The 21,201-nt window shown below is 40.2% G+C and overlaps 1 protein-coding gene across 1 annotated transcript in view; it reads right to left on the bottom strand.

Moving 5' to 3' along the window:
• Nucleotides 1-12,185: 12,185 nt before the first annotated feature.
• Nucleotides 12,186-21,201, bottom strand: part of col22a1 (collagen, type XXII, alpha 1) — a 188,463-nt gene continuing 179,447 nt past the window's right edge. The window contains exons 58-62 of the mRNA XM_078398602.1: nt 20,186-20,365; nt 18,900-18,966; nt 17,082-17,264; nt 13,549-13,626; nt 12,186-12,682 (exon numbers count right to left, since the gene is read on the bottom strand). Of these exons, the coding sequence (XP_078254728.1) occupies nt 12,495-12,682; nt 13,549-13,626; nt 17,082-17,264; nt 18,900-18,966; nt 20,186-20,365 (696 nt within the window). The 3' untranslated portion in view covers nt 12,186-12,494. The remainder of the gene's footprint in view (nt 12,683-13,548; nt 13,627-17,081; nt 17,265-18,899; nt 18,967-20,185; nt 20,366-21,201) is intronic.

Genomic DNA, 21,201 nt, shown 5'->3' with positions numbered 1-21,201 from the left:
ATCACCATTCAATATGATCATGGCTGATCATCTAAAATCAGCATCCCATTCCTGCTTTATCCCCATATCCCTTGATTCCTTTAGCCCTAAGAACTAAATCTAACTCTCTCTTGAAAACATCCAGTGAATCGGCCTCCACTGCCTTCTGTGGCAGAGAATTCCACAGATTCACAACTCTGGGCGAAGAGGTTTTTCAACATCTCAGTCCTAAATGGCCTACCCCTTATTCTTAAACTGACCCCTGGTTCTGGACTCACCCAACATTGGGAACATTTTTCCTGCATTTAGCTTGTCTAATCCTTTAACAATTTTGTGTTTCTATATGATCCCCTCACATCCTAAATTCCAGTGAATATAAGCCAAGTCGACCCATTCTTTCATATGTCAGTCCTGCCATCCTGGGAATTAACCTGGTGAACCTACGCTGCACTCCCTCAATAACAATAATGTCCTTCCTCAAATTAGGAGACCAAAATTGCACACAATACTCCAGGTGTGGCCTCACCAGTGCCCTGGACAACTGCAAACTCAAATCCTCTCACAATGAAGGCCAACATGTAGCTTTCTTCACTGCCTGCTGTACCTGCATGTTAACTTTCACTGATGTACAAGCACACACCTAGGTCTTGCTGCACTTCCCCTTTTCCTAATCTGACACCATTCAGATATTAATCTGCCTTCCTGTTCTTGCCACCAAAGTGGATAACCTCACATTTATCCACATTATACTGCATCTGCCATGTATCTGCCCACTCACCCAACCTATCCAAGTTGCCCTGCAGCCACATAGCATTCTCATCGCAGCTCACACTACCACCCAGCTTTGTGTCATTCGCAAACTTGGAGATGTCACATTTAATTCCCTCGTCTAAATCGTTAATATATATTGTAAATAACGGGTCCCAGCACTGAACCTTGCGGCACCCCACTAGTCACTGCCTGCCATTCTGAAAAGGACCTGTTCATTCCTACTCTTTGCTTCCTGTCTGCCAACCAGTTCTCTATCCATATCAATTCACTACCCCCATACCATGTGCTTTAATTTTGCACACTAATCTCTTGCGTAGGACCTTGTCAAAGGCTTTTTCAAAGTCTAGATACACCAGATAAGGCTCTCCCTTATCTATTCTGCTTGTTACATCCTCAAAAAATTCCAGATTAGTCAAGCATGATTTCCCCTTCATAAATCCATGCTGACTTTGACCGATCTTGTCACTGCTTTCCAAATGTGCTGCTATAACATCTTTAACAATCGATTCAAACATCTTCCCCACTACTGGTGCAAGGCTAACTGGTCTATAATTTCCTGTTTTCTCTCTTCCTCTCTTAAAAAGTGTGGTTACATTGGCTACCCTCCAGTCCACAGGAACTGATCCAGAGTCAATTGAACATTGGAAAATCACGATTTCTAGGGCCACCTCCTTGAGTACTCTGGGATGCAGACCATCAGGCCCTGGGGATTTATCTGGCTTCAGTCCCAACAGTTTACCTAACACCATTTCCTGACTAATGTGGATTCCCTTCAGTTCCTCCCTCCCACTAGATCCTCAGTCCCCTAGTATTTCTGGGAGATTGTGTCTTAGTGAAGACAGAACCAAAGTACTCGTTTAACTGTTCTGCCATTTCTTTGTTTCCCATTATAAATTCACCTGTCTCTGATTGTAAAGGACTTACATTTGTCTTCATTAATCTTTTCCTTTTTTACATATCTTAAAGCTTTTAGAGTCAGTTTTTATATTCCCCGCAAGCTTTCTTTCATGCTCTTTTTATTCTCCCTCTTAATTAACCCCTTTGTCCACCTGTTGGGTTCTAAGTTTCTCCCAGTCCTCTGGCTTGGTGCTTCCTCTGGCCAATTTATATGTCTCTTCCTTGGATTTAACACTATCCTTGATTTCCCTCATCAACCACGGTTGAGCCGCCTTCCCCGTTTTACTTTTTAGCCAGACAGGGATGAACAATTTTTGGAGTTCATCCATGCGGTCTTTAAATCTTTGCCATTGCATCTCCACCGTCAACTCTTTAAGTATAATTTGCCAGTCTATCCTAGCCAATTCCTGGCTCATTCCTTCAAAGTCTCCTTTCTTTAAGTTCAGGACCTAGTCTCTGAATTAACTGTGTCACTTTCCATCCTAATGCAGAATTCCATCATATTATGATCACTGTTGCCCAAGGGGCTTTGCACAACAAGATTGCTAACTAATCTTTCCTTATTACCCAATACCCAGTCTCGAACGGCCTGTCCTCTAGTCAATTCTTCTACATATTGGTTTTAAAAGCTATTCCCTATACATTCCAGGAAATCCTCCTCCTCAGCACTGTTACCAATTTGGTTGACTCAATCTATATGTAGATTAAAGTCACCCATGATAACTGCTGTACCTTTGTTACACGCACCCCTAATTTCCTGCTTGAAGTGATCCCCAACCTCCCTACTGCTGTTTGATCGTCTGTATACAACTCCAAGCGTTTTCTGCCCTTGGCTATTTCGCAGTTCTATCCATATTGATCCCACAGCACCCAAGCTAATGTCTCTTCTTGCTATTGCATTAATCTCCTCTTTAACCAGCAAAGCCACCCCACCTCCACTTCCTTTCTGTCTTTCCTTCCTGCATATCAAATACCCCTACATGTTTAGCTCCCAGCCTTGGTCACCCTGGAGCTATGTCTCCTTAATTCCAACTATATCATATTCCTCAACTACTAACTGCATATTTAATTCATCCACCTTATTACGAATGCTCCTCGCATTAAGGCACAAAGCTTTCAGGTTTGATTTTCTTATCTCCCTTCTATCTTTTGCTTCTGTCCTCATTTTATGTCCATTTGTCTCCTTGCATTGGCTCCCATCCCACTGCGCCCCGTTAGTTTAAACCTTTCCTACACTCTCTTTCCCGTTAACTGCACGCATATGCTTCCATGTGTTGACTCCACCCTCCCCCCCTCCCCCCCACTGTTTAGTTTTAACCCACCTGTGTAGCACTAGCAAACCTGCCTGCCAGAATGTTTTCCCCTTCATCTTAAACCTGTCCTCTGGTCCTCTATTCACCTACTCTGGGCAAGAGACTCTGTGCATCTGCCCAATCTATTCCTCTCATGATCTTGTATACATCAATACGATCACCCATCATCCTCCTGCGCTCCAAGGAATAGAGTCCCAGCCTAATTCAAAGAGTCCAAAGCTGTTAAATTGAAGGGAATATAACAAAATTGAGTTATGAATGAATATTGAGCCGGTCTTGCTGCCCAGTTACAGCACCTATGGTTCCCAATTTATCCTGATATGGAGGGCTGGATAAGAGGAGCAGGCTTTGAGCACAGAGCAGACCGCAGGAACATGTTCAATGAAATATTGTGATAATCTTGCCAACCCCTCATTGTAAATGCAATTTCAGTTGATTTTAAATTTCGCTGATAGAAAAGCTATTAAATAGTTAAAAATAAAATAATTTTTAAAAATAATGTTACAAATACCTTAAAAGATCCCCCTAAAATAAAATTATGCAATGCATACACTTGCCTGCACTTACCTGTATATTTATTTCAGTGACCTCAACTCAAATAGATTTCATCTGAACATCAGCACTCTCTGGCACAAAGCATAGATAATTGCAGACTTGTAAGCTTGGGACTGGATGGGCAGAAATCTAAGAGGTGTTGAATCTTAACAGCATTCCTCTGTGAGCAATACTGAGGACAGAACAAGAAAATGGGATGTTTTGGAAACTGGCACCATATGAAATGAATAATCTGATACATTGAAAAGCACAAATTAACACTGATAATTATGGAACCAAATGGTTTAAATAATTGTAAAATGGTGCCAGCAAGAATTTGAAGTTAAAGAAACACATACTCGTGTAGATAAAGACTGGAATTACAGCTGTGTAAATGCCAATAATTAATATTTCGAAAATATGCAAAGAAATGTATAAAAATGTGCCTTCTGAAATAACCAGCAATAGTGACTGCAGAGATGAACCACTGAAGAAGAAGAAGAGGAAGAAGAGGAAACCCCTAAATCAGGGACACAGAGAAGAACTTGCCAAAATCAAATCTCAGCCTGGTTCATCAAGTGTGGGTAATATCTAAAAACAGGTTGTGGGCTTTGGAAGTTGTGAAAGTAAACAAGATAATTGTGTGATTTAAAAGAGTGTGAAACCAAAGTTACTCTGTCTTGTTTGAAACTATGTCATGAATTTTTGAATTGTTTGAGCTAATCGCGATTAATAAAAAAGTATAATTATAGAGGGATTTGTGTGTTTTAACATATGCTTTCTTTAATTGGCAATATCGGGATCTGAGAATGTTTACCAGTCAAGACTGATGTAAAACATTTATTCAATTGATCTGTATGTTATTAATTCACCAGCTGTGTTGTCTATAGGCTTCACATTCACCTTAGCCACCCTCTTCCTATGTATATAGGGAAACATATTTTAAGTTTGTTTTTGAACTACATGTAAGTTTACTCTCAAAAATAATGAGAGTAAACCCCTTATGGGGTTTTTGATATTTTATTGTTGATCCTAAAATCTTCCCAGTTGTCAGGTCCACAAGTAACCCTTGCCAATTCACACATCCTAGTTTTTAATTTAACATTACTCTTCCCATCTTTTGTTAATTGTGGTTTATGCCTCTTTCTCATGGAAGCTCACTTTCTGATCATGATAAACTCTTGAGCATTGTAGACCAATTACTTGAGTAGAGGAGCTCCCCAGGTTACAAATTACCTGACTTGCGGAGATCCGACTTTATTCAAATTCTTCCATATATTTTTTAAGCATTTTTCAAACTAGTAGTAATAATAAAATCTATTTATTACTAAAACTCTCTGTTTGATTATTTATTTGTTTGCTCATGCCCCCGACAGCATAACAATTATAGGAACACCTTACTCACCTTTGTCCTGGGGACACTTTCATCCAAGTTTAATTCAAATTGGTCTTATATTTTTAAAGTTCGACCGATTTTAATGTTTAGAAATTACCTTATTAAACTGATGCTGGCCATGTTCAGCGTATGACGTCACAATGGGAGAGGGGGCCCCACGATTACCGCCGGGGGCGGGACCCGCCAGAGTGACGTGTGTGGCAGCCAATGGGGGGGAGCTAACTTTAATAAATGCGTGCGTTCCCACTGGGTTCACCGATGTAGCGGTGTAGCTTAGATGGTTCCGCTGACTTCCACTGGTCTCTCCATCTCATCTTGACCCAGGTGGCCTTGGAAGTGTCAACCGGTGTTGTACAGAGCAGCTCGTGGGCTTGCATGGCAAAGGAGCGCCGTGACTTGAGGCGCACATGTAGTGGTGTCTCTGTGACGATCTGATAGAGAAGGTGGAAATCACTAGTCTGTGCCTTTCGAGAAAGGGCCAGCGTGGCTGCTTCTCGTCTGATGTTGACCGGGGCCATGCCCGCAAGGACGGGCAGTTGGATTACTAGGGTAGCTCATAGGCATCTGGAGACAGTCCGTAGGGCGCTGTTGAGGGCAGCATCCCTCCCTCTCCCTCTCTCCCAGAGCCAGCGAGATCTGCACCGCTGTTCCACTCCCTTCACCGGCCCCGTTTCCCTCTAATGCAGCGAAATAAGAACAAACACAAGTGTAGTTGTTGTTCAGAAGCCTCGCATCCCCGGGGTGAGCGGCAGCGAGGAGGGAAGTTTCACTTGTGTTTGTTCTTATTTCGCTGTGTTAGAGGGAGACGGGGCCGGGGAAGAGAGTGGAGCAGCGGCACAGATCTTGCTGGCGCTGGGAGTGAGAGAGGGAGAGGGGAGAGAGCAGCGTCCGCAAGTGGCGGCGCTCCTTCGCCGGACCCTCTGACACCCTCCCCCTCCCCGCGCTCTCACCCGCTGCTCCCTCTACCCCGACTCTCTCCCCCCCCCCCCCTCTCCCTGGGGTGAGCGACAGCGGCGAGGAGGCAAGTTTCCTTGGGTATGTTGTTTGCGAGGGGGCACTGCGATCTCTCGGTCGGTGGCGATTCACTCTCCGGCGAACCTTCGCCGGTAGCTTCTACCTCCAGTCCCCGCCGCCTAAGAGCTTGCTGCGGGCTGGATAAAATCTCGTTGCGGGCCGGATGTGGCCCGCGGGCCATAGTTTGGAGATCCCTGCTCTAACCTATTGAGAGGTCATATTTTGGGTGTCCAACACATGCCTTAGTTCCCCTATTGTTCACAATTTCAATACAAACTAATCCCACATCTCTACCCATTGCTTTTATATCATGACTGTACACCTCTAATAATTACAGATTAAGCATATTAGTATAATGTTTTGCTGAGGACCACAAATTAAGTTGTTTGTTGAGTGTGCAGCACAGACCATTGTTACCTTAGATATATAGATGAATTCAAATTCCATCAAATATGGCACATGCATAATTTTATAAAGTATCAGTCTGCCCAATGGCTGGACTGCTCAAATCTATTATGTCAAATGAAATGGCAGAAAGTTGGATTTTAGTTGAAAGTGGCACATGGTATGTTACTATTTTTAACCTCATTCCTATTTAACTGAGATTTTGAAATCAGTCCACATTTACCCTTCATATCTTATTCAATCAAGGTTAAAAGGTTTGGCTTTAAAAAGAGCTCATACATCAATAACGTCATGCTACACACAATATTTGTCACTCAAACATTATATTTTATACACATAAATGTACATAATCAAATAATAGTTCCACATAAGTGTTCAAGAAATAGCACCATGAGTTACATGGGAAAAATAATCCCATTCTAGGTCAATGCCTCATGTAGAAGTGATTTTCTTTTCAAGATCAACGTAGTTTGAAACTGTCAAAGCACAGTAATAAACCAAACCATTTAAAAAATAATGATTTACCAGCCACACTGCAATAAGTCTCCATTTGCATGTGAAAACTGTTATGTTTCTAATGTTTCCAATCATGACATGCCAGGAAGCAGTGATGGAGAACAGAAAGGACCGAAATCAATGCTAAGAACCTGCAAATCCACGGATTAAAGAAGGTTCCACGACTAACCTGTCTCTTAGAATGCCAGGATAAGAATCATACAAAACAAAATGACATTGATTTGTCATTGTGTCTGTCATTTACTGTATCCAATTAAAATAGATTGATAAAAATATAGACGATGTAAATTTTACTTACTTTTACGTATTGTCTGAAACCTGTAGATGTCAGGAAGAGACAAGGGCGGGGTCAGTTTTAAGGCATTTGGTATAATTGGTAAAAGTTTGTTTGCACTGGGTTAAAGAAGCACCATGGAAACCAAAACAATTAAGAGGAACAGAGAGGTCCAATAAACAAAGACAAGTACAATCAGAAAATATTCAGCTTGATGTAATATAGATACGTTTTGTCATAGAATTATCCTGAACAGAACACTATTCATTGATCAGCTATCTAGGGAGTACATACAGAAAGCAGAATCCCAATCAGGCTAGAAATGGGACCAGTGCACTTCAAAGCTGTGTTGAATTTGGAAGCATTAAAAAAAAATTCTGATAATTAACTCCAAAAGGAAAAACATTAAAACAAGATGTACACTAGAAGGTCCGTCCCCATGCCTCAGTTAGTCCCTCCTAATATCAAAATATATAATTGGCCTCTGAATCTTTTTTCCATGTGGTTCAGGGTCATTGCAAACTATATTTGTAGGTGCATGATGCATGATATAGGATATTTGTAGATGCATGATATAGGAGAATGCACAATATATGTTATTTTATTCATTCTTGGAAATATTAGCTCTCAACTCAGGTGTTTCTGGTAGATGTAAATGTACCCAGCACATAACAGTCTTTATTCAGGATCAATATCAAATTAAGATATATCTGAGGCAAAACATATCAGCCTTGAGAGTTTTATCTTTTAAAAGGCATTCACAGTTCTGAGCCACCACAATATTTGATGTGGAAATTTAAACAATTCAAGTATGTTAATTAAATCATCTTTTCTGAATTGTAAATAAAGATCAACATTCTATTTTCATTTTATCCTTCTGCGAAGGCATCCAAAACAGCCTTGTATACCATTACATCGGTTCTCTATATGAATAAAGTACCCCAAAGCAAAGCTTTGAATTTCTAAAAGGTTATCAGCTGCCATTCCTGGCATGTCAATAAAGGGGTATCAATTAAACTGTGAGAACAATTCAACCTATTGAAAGCTTTGGATTTGGCAATGATTTAAAATGTGCCAATACTATGTTTTTTTTATCTCACAATTCTTACCTAATATTAACATGGCCCAATGCCAGGAATCTGATGGACTCTCCATGGCTCACTGTTTTATATCAAGCCTGATATTATTCCCTAGTGACTTTAATTACAATTAACCCCTTCATGCCACCACCATCCACCTTGCCACACTTTAGACAATAGACAATAGACAATAGATGCAGGAGTAGGCCATTCAGCCCTTCGAGCCAGCACCGCCATTCAATGCGATCATGGCTGATCACTCTCAATCAGTACCCCGCTCCTGCCTTCTCCCCATACCCCCTCACTCCGCTATCCTTAAGAGCTCTATCCAGCTCTCTCTTGAAAGCATCCAACGAACTGGCCTCCACTGCCTTCTGAGGCAGAGAATTCCACACCTTCACCACCCTCTGACTGAAAAAGTTCTTCCTCATCTCCGTTCTAAATGGCCTACCCTTATTCTTAAACTGTGGCCCCTTGTTCTGGACTCCCCCAACATTGGGAACATGTTTCCTGCCTCTAATGTGTCCAATCCCCTAATTATCTTATATGTTTCAATAAGATCCCCCCTCATCCTTCTAAATTCCAGTGTATACAAGCCTAATTGCTCCAGCCTTTCAACATATGACAGTCCCGCCATTCCGGGAATTAACCTAGTGAACCTATGCTGCACGCCCTCAATAGCAAGAATATCCTTCCTCAAATTTGGAGACCATAACTGCACACAGTACTCCAGGTGCGGTCTCACCAGGGCCCGGTACAACTGTAGAAGGACCTCTTTACTCCTATACTCAACTCCTCTTGTTACGAAGGCCAACATTCCATTGGCTTTCTTCACTGCCTGCTGTATCTGCATGCTTCCTTTCAGTGACTGATGCACTAGGACACCCAGATCTCGTTGAACATCCCCTCTTCCTAACTTGACACCATTCAGATAATAATCTGCCTTTCTATTCTTACTTCCAAAGTGAATAACCTCACTTATCTACATTAAACTGCATCTGCCATGTATCCGCCCACTCACACAACCTGTCCAAGTCACCCTGCAGCCTTATTGCATCTTCCTCACAATTCACACTACCCCCCAGCTTAGTATCATCTGCAAATTTGCTAATGGTACTTTTAATCCCTTCATCTAAGTCATTAATGTATATCGTAAATAGCTGGGGTCCCAGCACCGAACCTTGCGGTACCCCACTGGTCACTGCCTGCCATTCCGAAAGGGACCCATTTATCCCCACTCTTTGCTTTCTGTCTGTCAACCAATTTTCTATCCATGTCAATACCCTACCCCCAATACCATGTGCTCTAATTTTGCCCACTAATCTCCTATGTGGGACCTTGTTATATTCACACTTCATTATATCTTCTAGTTCACTTTGAATATTGTTATGGTAGGTTTGCCTAAAGTCGCTTTTTATGGAATCTTTGCAATCCCCTGCAGCCAGAGCTCTGTTGTAACCTCCTAACTGTTGAGAATTTTTGTTGGTGAGTTACATTATATTCTACTTAAAACGATACCTCATATTATTAAAGAAAAAAAATATCACACTTTAATGACAGATTCATGCACATGAAGTATTTTCACAGCCGGAGGGCATTAAGAGACCTCTGGTCTGAATCTCCAGATGCTGTATGATTTTCTAGGTCAGTAGTCATTGTTGTGGTGGGGGAATGAGTATCATTTTATACTAAAATTAAATCCAGTTATATGGTGAACACCAGCAATAGGAGGATAAAACTATTGGGTTGTCTGACCAAATTGATTAACTCTGAGAAAAATTCCCTCTATGTTAATGGGAGATGTATAGGGGTTAGCCCAGGAACACTTGCTTAGGTATCCTATTAGTTAGTCCCTTGATGATCCCAGTGTTGAGCTCTGAATGGTAAACATGGCAGTCTGATTAGCTGCCGTGGTTTCAGCATTTAAAGCAGGCATGTTAGGAAACACAGTTACATTTTTGCATTCCACCAGAAGAATCATTGGACAAGATAGAGGGTGAGGTGGCATAAGAACACAACATATTTTCTAGCTATATTTTCCAGGATTTACACGTAAATGGGAGAGCTTGGACTACAAAGAAAAGGTCCTCAAACTTATGTTTTATGTCTCCTGTCTGAAATATAGTCCAAGGCTTTTCCAAATATGATTAATTAAATAATAGTTTCTGATAATATTTGTTTGAAAATTATTTGTTAATTGAACAATGGAGGTGGGCAATCCTCCACTCATTCACACGAGGAAGCTTCCTCTGTCTCATCAGTCTCCAGGATAAGGCTGATCATCTGTGTAGGGAGGAATTGCAGATGTAGTTTAATATCTCTCGTTTTCCTTTCCCGACTCTCAGTCTGAAGAAACGTCTGAACCAGAAGCATCACCTATCCTTTTTCTCCAGTCCTGCTGAGTTACTCCAGCCTTTTGTATCTGTCTAAGGCTGATCATCTTATCTTTCCATCTTTGCAATTGTGCTTATCATTAGTAATACTGATGTTATTCATTGATTAAAAATTCTATTTATTTACATGAACCTGATCAAGGGATTCAAGAGGCTTAATCAGTAAACACATTCAATTAATTACCAAGCGATACAGACAATATTTGTCATGAGGAAGTATATCTCAAAAGAGTTGTATTAAAAGTGGACTAAAATGTAATTTATTACAAAGGGTAAGAGAAATAAAACCAACCGGGGATCCTACTCTATTTTGTGTGAAAGTAGTTAAAGGCAGGATCATATTTGGCTGTAATGCTCACATGTGCAGAACGGATATAGTTGAGATGCCGGAATTCTTTTGGTCTTAAGATGACCATTGGCCCAGCATGGTTTAAGAGGAATAGAAGCGAATCATGGCCACATTTTGATGCCATACATTGAAGGCTAAAAGCTTGTAACAAATTGAATTCATGATGGTGAATGCTATGTCAATGAGAGGTAGTCCAATTTAGACTATCCACCACCAACAATAGTTATTGACCCAAGACAAACATTATTTGTCTTTAAAGGAATATATATACCTGTATATATATATTTTTTAATTACTTTCTCCAATAGTCCACTTAGGAATTAAATAACTGCTTGAAGCATTCAGTCTCTCACCTGGAATTCAAAGGAACGAGAATCTAGTCCAGCTATCTTTGCTGATCTGCTGGCTGCTGCAATTCAATTACAAAGATCTGGCATGCAATTTTGTGTCCTGAAATTAAATTTATCTTTCCCCATTTAAAGAGGAGAAATAAGGAACTATTTTTTCTCATTTAAAAGTTTGGAGAAAATGGGAAAGCATAGTGTAGCATTAGAGAGGATTGTTGGTTTGGGAAATGGATTTAAAAAGACACGTCTTAAAATTTAACTCTGGTTGGTGGTTGTAATCATGCTATGCAGTCATATCAGGACATTGTAACTAAACTTTGACTTTATTAGAATAAAATTTGGAGAATATAATTTGTTGATGTCGTTACATTTAGTGTAGAAACGATTTTTTAAGTACCAATGAAGAAATTAGCAGGGTACCCTTTTGAAATGGGAGTTTGATGAAGTATTGAGGCAGAGAAGATTGAACTTTACTCTGCATTGGGCTCGTGGACTTAACCAGAGATGGCTTGATGCAGAAACTGGTGTTGAATGAGAAGAGTTCCATTCTCAACACCTGTATACTTTAACTTGAAGAGCAAAATAAATTAATATTTTAATCTGTTTAAAAACTAAATAGACCACAGGAGAATCAATGAAGGCACAAGTACTAAAACTACTAACAATGCCAAATATTACAATTTCAAGTTGAAAATGTACATTTAATATTCTACGACGAGGAAAATATATACGATTGTAAATTCAATTATATCATTTTTGCAAAGTGAGAGTTATCTCCCCTTCAAGAGGTTTTTAAAAAAATATTGCATGTGGAATTCAGCACATTTGGTGTTACTTTTACTTAACACTGAAATCAATCACAACAACTGATTAGGTCAGAGATTGTAAATGGCACCATAAGGTGTCACACCCAGATTGTTGTGTAGTTGAGATGAAAGTCTAATGGAAAATAGCTGCAGAGCTTGAAAATATGCATAGTTAATAAGCTTTAAAACCACACAGTTAAGTCACAAGCGCTGGTGCAGATTTGCAGAATGAATCTACACATGTGCTTAATGATTGTAATACAGTACAAGTCTCCAATGAGAGAAAAGTAACTTGTGTGAAAGCACAACTGGCCAGCAGCTAGTGTGCTTGGAGTGATCTTTGTTCAGGTTGCTAATTATTAACGTGTTTCAAGCCAACAACCTCAGTCCTTCAATTTTACCAAACTCTTCTTATCTTGGTTTAAGGTCCTTTTTGGTTGGATGGCCGACTGGCCATGCTTGCATAGTAAGCACACTGCGCAAGGTCACAGTTTCCATTCTGCCCAGGAGGGCCCTGTGGACCAGCACTGCCAGGCATGCCGGGCTCTCCTTGTGGGCCTGATGTACCAGGCATTCCTTCTTTTCCATAGCCAGGTGTTCCCGCGATACCTATAAATGTGAAACACAACTTATAATTGCAGCTTAGTTAAACATAGAAACATAGAAAATAGGTGCAGGAGTAGGCCATTTGGTCCTTCGAGCCAGCACTGCCATTCAATATGATCATGGCTGTTCATCCAAAATCAGTACCCCGTTCCTGCTTTCTCTCTGTATCGCTTGATTCCGTTAGCCCTAAGAGCTATATCTAACTCTCTCTTGAAAACATCCAGCGAATTGGCTCCTCTGCCTTCTGTAGCAGAGAAGTCCACAGATTCACAACTCTCTAGGTGAGTTCTGATATGTGAAGGTTTGAACAAAAGGAGGAAGATGGGTGAGTTATGCAGTTCTTAAATAGCAGTGAGGAAACTTTGAAAAAGAGCCGGGAATCATAATAGACTCAATGTGATCTAACCAATGTAGAGGCACAAACATCTAATCTAATTGGAAGAATAATGATGTAGCCATAATATGCATGAACAAGAGAACCTCACATTCAACCAATAATAATCCAGTGTTTCCATCAGACAATAGTGTTCTGATCAATGAGTCATATTCAAGATTTTTTAATCACTGGAATGGTTGTAAAGGAGATTCACAAGACTTATTCTAGTGTATTTCCATCTGTAAAGTCACTTATCCAGCATAATTTAGGAGGCTCTTCAACTGACCATCAAGCATGCATTAACGTTAACCCTACACATCCTAATTTATTCTCCCATTTTCATCAAACACCACATAACACATTGTCTAAAAATGCAGTATCCTAATATCACTTTACTGCTGCTAATTGTAGAACACATTTATAATATTCAGGAATGTTATAGAAGTAAAATTCTATTCTATTGTTATAGAAGTAAAAATAAATTAGGTTTTACCTGGAGGACCTGGCAGACCAGGATCACCCCTCTGTCCAATGCCTGCTGCCCCATATTCACCTTTTATACCTTTATCACCTGCAAATAAAATTGAAGTAGTTATTACAAAGTAGAGCTGACATATAAGGTGCCACGGGTGTTTGTGCAATTAAAGACAGATGAAGTTAAGCAAAATCAAAGTAGCTACACTGATGGATCTCGTAATGTATGACCACTACAAGAGCATAAATGTTCAGAAAATAAGAATAGGAATAGACCACTTGGCCCTTCAAGCCAGCTCTATCATACATATAGTCATGGGTGATCTGTCTCAGGCCTCATCTCCACTCCTGGGCCTGTTTTCCATAGCCCTGATTTTTTTTTTAAAAGACGAAATTCCACTTTAAATATCCCAAATGATCTAGTCCCCAGAATCTCCCACTCAAAAATTCCAGAGATTTACGGCCATCAGTTTTAAATGACTACTCCCTATTACTATTTCCTGTTGTTCAAGATTCTCCCATGAGTGGAAACATTTCAACAACTATCCTGTCATGTAATCTAAAGGATATTAAGTGTTTCAATAAGATCACACCACATTCTTCTAGATTCCAAAGAATATAGAACAAATTTCTTTAGCTGCTCATATTAAGACAACACTGTCATCCAGGAATTATATTTGTGGATCTCTTTTGGACTGCCTCCAATGTCAATAACATCTTTCTTAAATAAAGGAATCAAAATTGTGCACTGTACTCTTGGTGTGGCATCACCAGTACCCTCTGCAATTGAAATACTTAGCTATTTATAAACTCCAACCCTCTTGTAATAAAGGTCATATCCCATTTGCCGTTCTAACTATTTATTGCAGCTGCCTGACAACCTTTTGCAGTTCTTGTACAGGAACACCTAGATTCCTCTATATTTCACTCAGCTGCAATTTTTTTCCATTTAGATAATAGTCTACCTTTAGATTCATCTTACCACAGTGCATAATTTTACATTTTCCCACATTAAACCTCATTTTGCAATTTTTCACCCATTCACAGAACCTTTTTATATCTAGTTATAAATACCTAAAATCTTCAATGCGTGCCACATGCTCTTCTGCCTATTTTCTTGTTACAACAGAATGTCTTAAATGCCACCCCTTCTCCGGATTATTAATATCAATTATAAATCATTGAGGTCCAGAACTGATCCTTGAGGCTTTCTGCTGGTTACTTGAAGCTTGGATACGTCCTATATTTATTATGACTCTCTGCCTTCTATGTTCCAACCAATCTTTAATCCAGGCTAACATAGACCTTAATACCCCGTGAACTCTTAACTTGTCCACTAGCCTTTTACATAGCACCTGGTCAAATGCCTCCAGAAAATCCAATGTAAGTCCCCTCGATCGACCCTTTTTGTTACATCTCGAAGAATTCCAGCAAATTTGTTAAATATAATTTACTCGTCCCAAAATCATGTTGACTTTATTTGATTAGATTCAACTTTTCTAAATAGCCAGCTATTTCTTCCTTCATTATAAAATCAAGCATTTTGGCAATTGCTTGCTTTTTGTCTTCCTCTCTCTTTAACGTGACTTCTTAGATTCTGGTTTTCCAATCTGCTGGTACTCCCCAGATTCAGTGAGTTTTGAAAAAAAATAAAATCAGCCAATGGGTTTACCATCTCTGGTATAGACCATCAGAACCTGACTTTTTTTAAACTTTAAGTCCCACTAGTTTTTCCAGTACCTCAATCTCTTGTGATTGTCCTTCTTAAGTATTTGAAACTAGTCTATTCTAACTATTTGGGTTATTTGTAGTGCTGTGAAAACTGTTGCAAAGTTATAGTTTTAACTGCCACTTGAAAGACAAAAAGTGCTAGGTTAACTCAGCAGGTCAGGCAGCATCTCTGGAGGACATGGACAGGTGACATTTCGTGTCGAGACCCTTCTTCAGACTGTCGCTTCTTTTTTTTCTGTTATTGTCCAGTCTCACTGTTAAGCAGGTTGCACACTTACCCTTGTGACCCTCCTCCCTTTTATATATCGATAAAAGTCCTTACTATTTCCTCTAATCGTACCTGCCAGTTAACTGTTACAATTATGTTTCAATCTCTCCTTAATGACTGCTCTTTTTAAGTGACGCTATTTTAGTCCCACAGCATTGCTATTACTTATTTTGTTGCTCTGAATAAAAATTTCCTGTACGGTATACAAAAAATCCTTTTGCAACATTGCAACTAAATATGCTTCGCCGATCTTTTAGACATTGCATCTTGGATCAAAATTAGTTGTTGCATTAATTAAACATTTTTCTTCATCAGTGAGCACTCCGCATCCCGCAACAGACAATGAGAAGCCACCATCCTCGTCATAGCCATAGAGATATACAGCTTGGAAACAAACCCTGTGCCCAACGTGTCCAACAATGTCCAACTTGCCTGTATTTGGCCATATCCCTCTAAATCCTTCTGATCCATATATCTGTTGAAATGTATTTAAATGTCACAATTGTATCCACTTCTGTACCTTCCGCTCACAGCCTGTTCCAGATATGCACTATGCTCTGAGTAAAAGGTTGCTCCTGAGGTCTCTTCAATCTACCCCATTTCATCTTAAGCCTGTGCCCTCTGGCAAAAAGACTGTATGTGTTCCCTTTCTCCATGTCCCTCATGTTTTTAGATGCTTCAACAAGCTCAATCTTATTTAAGTGTTTGGATTTGTAAAATATTGTCATATCATTTTGCAGATATAAAAATATGATTGTTAAGTAAATCAAGACCTTTGTCTCAACAAGGGAACAATCAAATCATTTTTAAAGAAATGCTACTTAAGATTATAGTTTAAAATAAAACATTTGTTCCTTTGCTTCTAACCGGAGTCATCCAGGGAATGGAAATTGAGAGAGTGGACTCTTATAAGTACCTGGGTGTTTACCTGAACAATAAACTGGACCGGACTGATAACATTAATGCACTTTATAAGAAAGGCCAGAGCAGACTGTACCTGCTGAGGAGACTCAGGTCCTTTGGAGTGCAGGGGGCACTCCTGAGGACCTTCTTCCACACTGTGGTGGCATCAGCCAGTTTCTATGGAGTGGTCTGCTGGAGCAGCAGCATCTCAACTGCTGACTGGAAAAGACTTGATAAATTGATCAAGAAGGCCAGCTCTGTCCTGGGATGCCCCCTCGACTCAGTGCAGGCCGTGGGAGAGAGGAGGATGATGGCAAAGCTATCATCACTGCTGTTAAACGACTCCCACCCCATGCAGGACACTGTCACTGCACTGAGCAGCTCCTTCAGTGACAGACTTCTTCACCCAAGTGTTTGAAGGAGGGATATCGAAGGTCCTTCCTTCCTGCTGCGGTCAGACTGCACAACCAGCGCTGTTCCCTGTAGACCAGTATATAAAGATAATTATCTTTATTTGGTTTATAATGAATGCTTATCTATTTTTGCTATCTACTTTGCTGCTGTAACCCTGCAAAGATTTCCCCGTTGTGGGACGAATAAAGGATTATTATTTAAAAAGTTCAAGTGACTTTTAAACTAAATATGTGTACCTTTTGGACCTATTGGTCCTCTGGCTCCCTCTAGGCCAGGTTCTCCTCGCAGGCCAGGTTCTCCTGGGACACCAGATCTCCCTGGAAATCCATCATTCCCTGGTGGACCAGGAGACCCTGGCTTTCCAGGTGCTGCTTTAATCGATGTTGGTTGAAACTGAGACAGGAGATAGGACAACCGTGCTGAAAGTGAAAAGAACAAAGTCATGTATTTTTCTAATTTAATGAATTGGCCATAGTGTTTTCACTTTTTTTTACAAAGGGTCTGCACTTTTCCGACAGAATCTATAATAACACATCCAGTCAAGTTGAATGACTGTTGATTTGATCATCCCAGCTACAAAGATACTATTGTCGTTAATAAAAATAGAATACTTGAAAAAAAAACAGCAGGTCAGGCAGATTCTGTGGATAAAGAAATTTAATTGACATTTAATATAGATGATCTTTCATCAAAATTAAGGGTGATGGTAGTCATGCAACTGGTAGAGCTGCTGCCTCACAGTGCCAGACACCCAGGGTTGATCCTGACCATGAGTGATATTTGTGTGGAGTTTACACGTTCTTGTGTTTCCTCTGGGTGCTCCGATATCTCCGATAAAATAGAACTAGTGTGTTTCGGTGATCGATAGCCAGTGGATTCTAGGCCAAAGGCTCTATTTTCTCGCTATTTCATTTAATCAATCAATCAAAAAGCAAGGTGAGAAATACAATATATTTGAAGTTGTAAACACTGAACAAATGAAATGTATTTGATCGGCTAGCCACCAGGGGAGATTGAATAATGCAAGTGAAGGTGGCACTGGCTGAAAGAGAATGGTGGCGCCTTTTTAATCATAATGTTTCTCGTGTTTTCTCTTGTTTCAGATTTCCAGATCTGCTTATTTTGTTCATCTTGTCTGAGATACAACATTAATATTAAACCTTTAGTTTCCCTTCTCTCTCTCCTAAGGATTTAAACTGGAACGATTACTTTCAGCTTAATGTAAAATCAAGGAAACGTGGATTTCACAATTGAATATAAATAGTGGTCAAGTAGTTTGTTGCATTTTGTGCTGCAATAGATTGCTAATTTAATAACAATGATTGCTTTTATTACACATTTTTGAGTAATTTGGCACTCAAATGTTGCTACCTTACCAGTAGCACGGGGTCAAGGAAAGAGCGTTCTCGTCAATGCCCTGTTTCCACCAATCTTTCCACCACTACGCACAAGAAGCACAAGACGCCTTTGTATGCAGATGCCGAGAAGTATGTTCAGCTCTGGCTGAACAATTTCTAATCTTGTGATGTGGACTCAATAAGAAGACTAGCAGCACAATACTTAGTAAAACTGGTAAGGACATTAAGTAGTCAACAGGTTACATAGACTGCATCTGTGGAGAATACAAACGGACGCATTAAGCATGTTTGTGGCTTTCATCCTACCAAAGACATTCTCTTCGTTGATGCTCCTTTACTTGCTGAGTTTGAACATTTTCATATTTTGTTTCAGATTTTACAGTATTTGTGTATCTTAAGAATTCTGTTATCTCTAGACCTGCATTCAGTCTAAACCTCAGAAAAGCACTCTCATTGCATGCGGTTATTTTTAATATTATTTTGCTCTTTTGTGTTCTAAAATGATCAATTCCTGCTAAATGCCAGGATTGTCTTGCATCCAATAGTTTAGGAAGTTGAGAGTGCCCAAACGCATTTACTGTAGTTAAAGAAAGAAAGCATTTTACCTTATTGCTCTAGGCTAGATTAAAAGTTGGCTCCATGCCTATATTCTTAAATAAGTGGAGCACAACAATTCTAGAAACATGTATAACCTACCATCGAGTTGTTTTGACAGCTCTTCTCTTATAAGTCTTCTCAATTGTTCAGATGATGGTGGTTCACCCTAGGGAAAGCAATAACCAGGTGTGTGTGTGTGTGAGTCAGAGTCTAGCAAGAGAGGCGATATGTTTCATGCCACCTGACAGGACATTAGACAAGAAATTTTAAATCATATCATATCATATCATATATATACAGCCGGAAACAGGCCTTTTCGGCCCACCAAGTCCGTGCCGCCCAGCAATCCCCGTACATTAACACTATCCTACACCCACTAGGGACAATTTTTACATTTACCCAGCCAATTAACCTACATACCTGTACGTCTTTGGAGTGTGGGAGGAAACCGAAGATCTCGGAGAAAACCCACGCAGGTCACGGGGAGAACGTACAAACTCCTTACAGTGCAGCACCCGTAGTCAGGATCGAACCTGAGTCTCCGGCGCTGCATTCGCTGTAAAGCAGCAACTCTACCGCTGCGCTACCGTGCCGCCCACAAAATCTGCAGAAAATATACAGAAAGGTGAATATCTAAATTCCTTCCATGTTCTCAGTGCATGGATCTCTCTGCTGTAGGTTTGACCTCAAAATATTTCTTAATTTTACAAAATTGACCTCAAAATATTTCTTAATTTTACAAAATTATCAAGTCTAAAATAGGAAATAAAGATTGAAAATACCTATTTTCTGTCTTGCGATTATGCTAGGGGGACATACAAAACTAGGTAGGGACCAGAGCTTTGTTACTGCTTTTAGATCAAATCAATATATAACAGGAAAAAGTGAAAAAGTGAAAAAAGTGTGTAGAGGAGATTTAGAAGAACATTGCCAGAACTGGAAGATTGTAGCTATAAGGAAAGATGCGATGTTATGTTGTTTATTTTGGAACAGAAGTGACTGCAAGGTGACTTAACGGAAGTGTATTTTTTTTTTTTTAATGTAAATAGATTTAATTTAAATAGAGTGAAGAGAATGTAGTGGCTTATTCACCCAATGGGTATCAAGGATCTTGAACTCACTGCTTAAAAGGGTGGAAGTGGCAGAAAGTCTCACTTTCAAAAGCACTTGGACATATACTTGAGGAGCTGCTGCAAGGGAGTCTGTTTTCCACAGGCACAGGTACAATGGGCCAAATGACTTTCTACGGCATCATGAATTTCTATGATTCTACTCTAATGTTAATGCATTAACCACCAAAATGGTTTCAGTTCTGATTTTTCATTTCTTGACACTCACGTCATTACTTTGTTGACCAGGTTGATCATGACAATTCAACCACTTACTTTTTCCCCAGATAAGCCAGGAGAACCTGGTTGGCCTGGTGATCCAACTGGACCTCGTTCTCCGGAAGGACCAAATGGACCCATTATCCCAGTATGTCCTTTTATGCCTGGGATGCCTGGATCACCATCTCGTCCGTTCTCTCCCTGGATTCCTTTTTCACCTTTAAAACCCCGGTCACCCTGCCCCCAAAAAAGAGAACCATAATGAAGCAATAATAATATGAAAAAAGCATATTTTAACAAAAAAATAACCTTGCTTTGGCACCTTTTGTCGTTCCCTTTGTGATTTTTATTTTCAAAAATACCCATTCAATAAATATGTTGCCAGAATGTCTTAGTGAACTGAGCCCTGGTGTTCAGCGAAATGGTCGCTAGGTCTACGCTTGGTCTCACTGATGTAAAGGAGTCTACAATGGGAACACCAGATGCAGCGCAGAGATTAGAGGAGGTGCACATGAACCTCTGCCTTACCTGGAAGGACTGCTGGGGTTCATGGATGGATGTGAGGAAAGAAGTTATAGGGACAGGTATTATATCTCCTACGGTTGCTGGGGAAAGTACCTGTGGAGGGTTTATTCACAAAATGCTGGAGTAACTCCGCAGGTCAGGCAGCATCTCGGGAGAGAAGGAATGAAGAAGGGTCTCGACCCAAAACGTCACCCATTCCTTCTCTCCCGAGATGCTGCCTGACCTGCTGAGTTACTCCAGCATTTTGTGAATAAATCGATTTGTACCAGCATCTGCAGTTATTTTCTTATAGTACCTGTGGAGGGGACGGTTTGTGTGGGAACGGATGAGTAAACCAAGTTGTGAAGGGAGCAGTCTCTGTTGAAGGTAGAAAGGGGTGGGGATGGCGTTGGAGGTGGCAGGAATGTTGGAGGATGATGCGTAGGATGTGGATGCTGATGGGATGAAAGGTGAACACCAGAGGAACTCTGAGGAACCAGAGGGGGAGTGAGAGCAAAATTATGGAACTCAGAGGAGACCGGGTGAGTGATCCATCTATGACAGCAGGG

The sequence above is a fragment of the Rhinoraja longicauda genome, chromosome 4 (assembly GCF_053455715.1).
Source record: "Rhinoraja longicauda isolate Sanriku21f chromosome 4, sRhiLon1.1, whole genome shotgun sequence".
NCBI lineage: Eukaryota > Metazoa > Chordata > Chondrichthyes > Rajiformes > Arhynchobatidae > Rhinoraja > Rhinoraja longicauda.
Note: the sequence above shows the minus strand (reverse complement) of the source record. Positions and strands in the feature narration are given on the sequence as shown.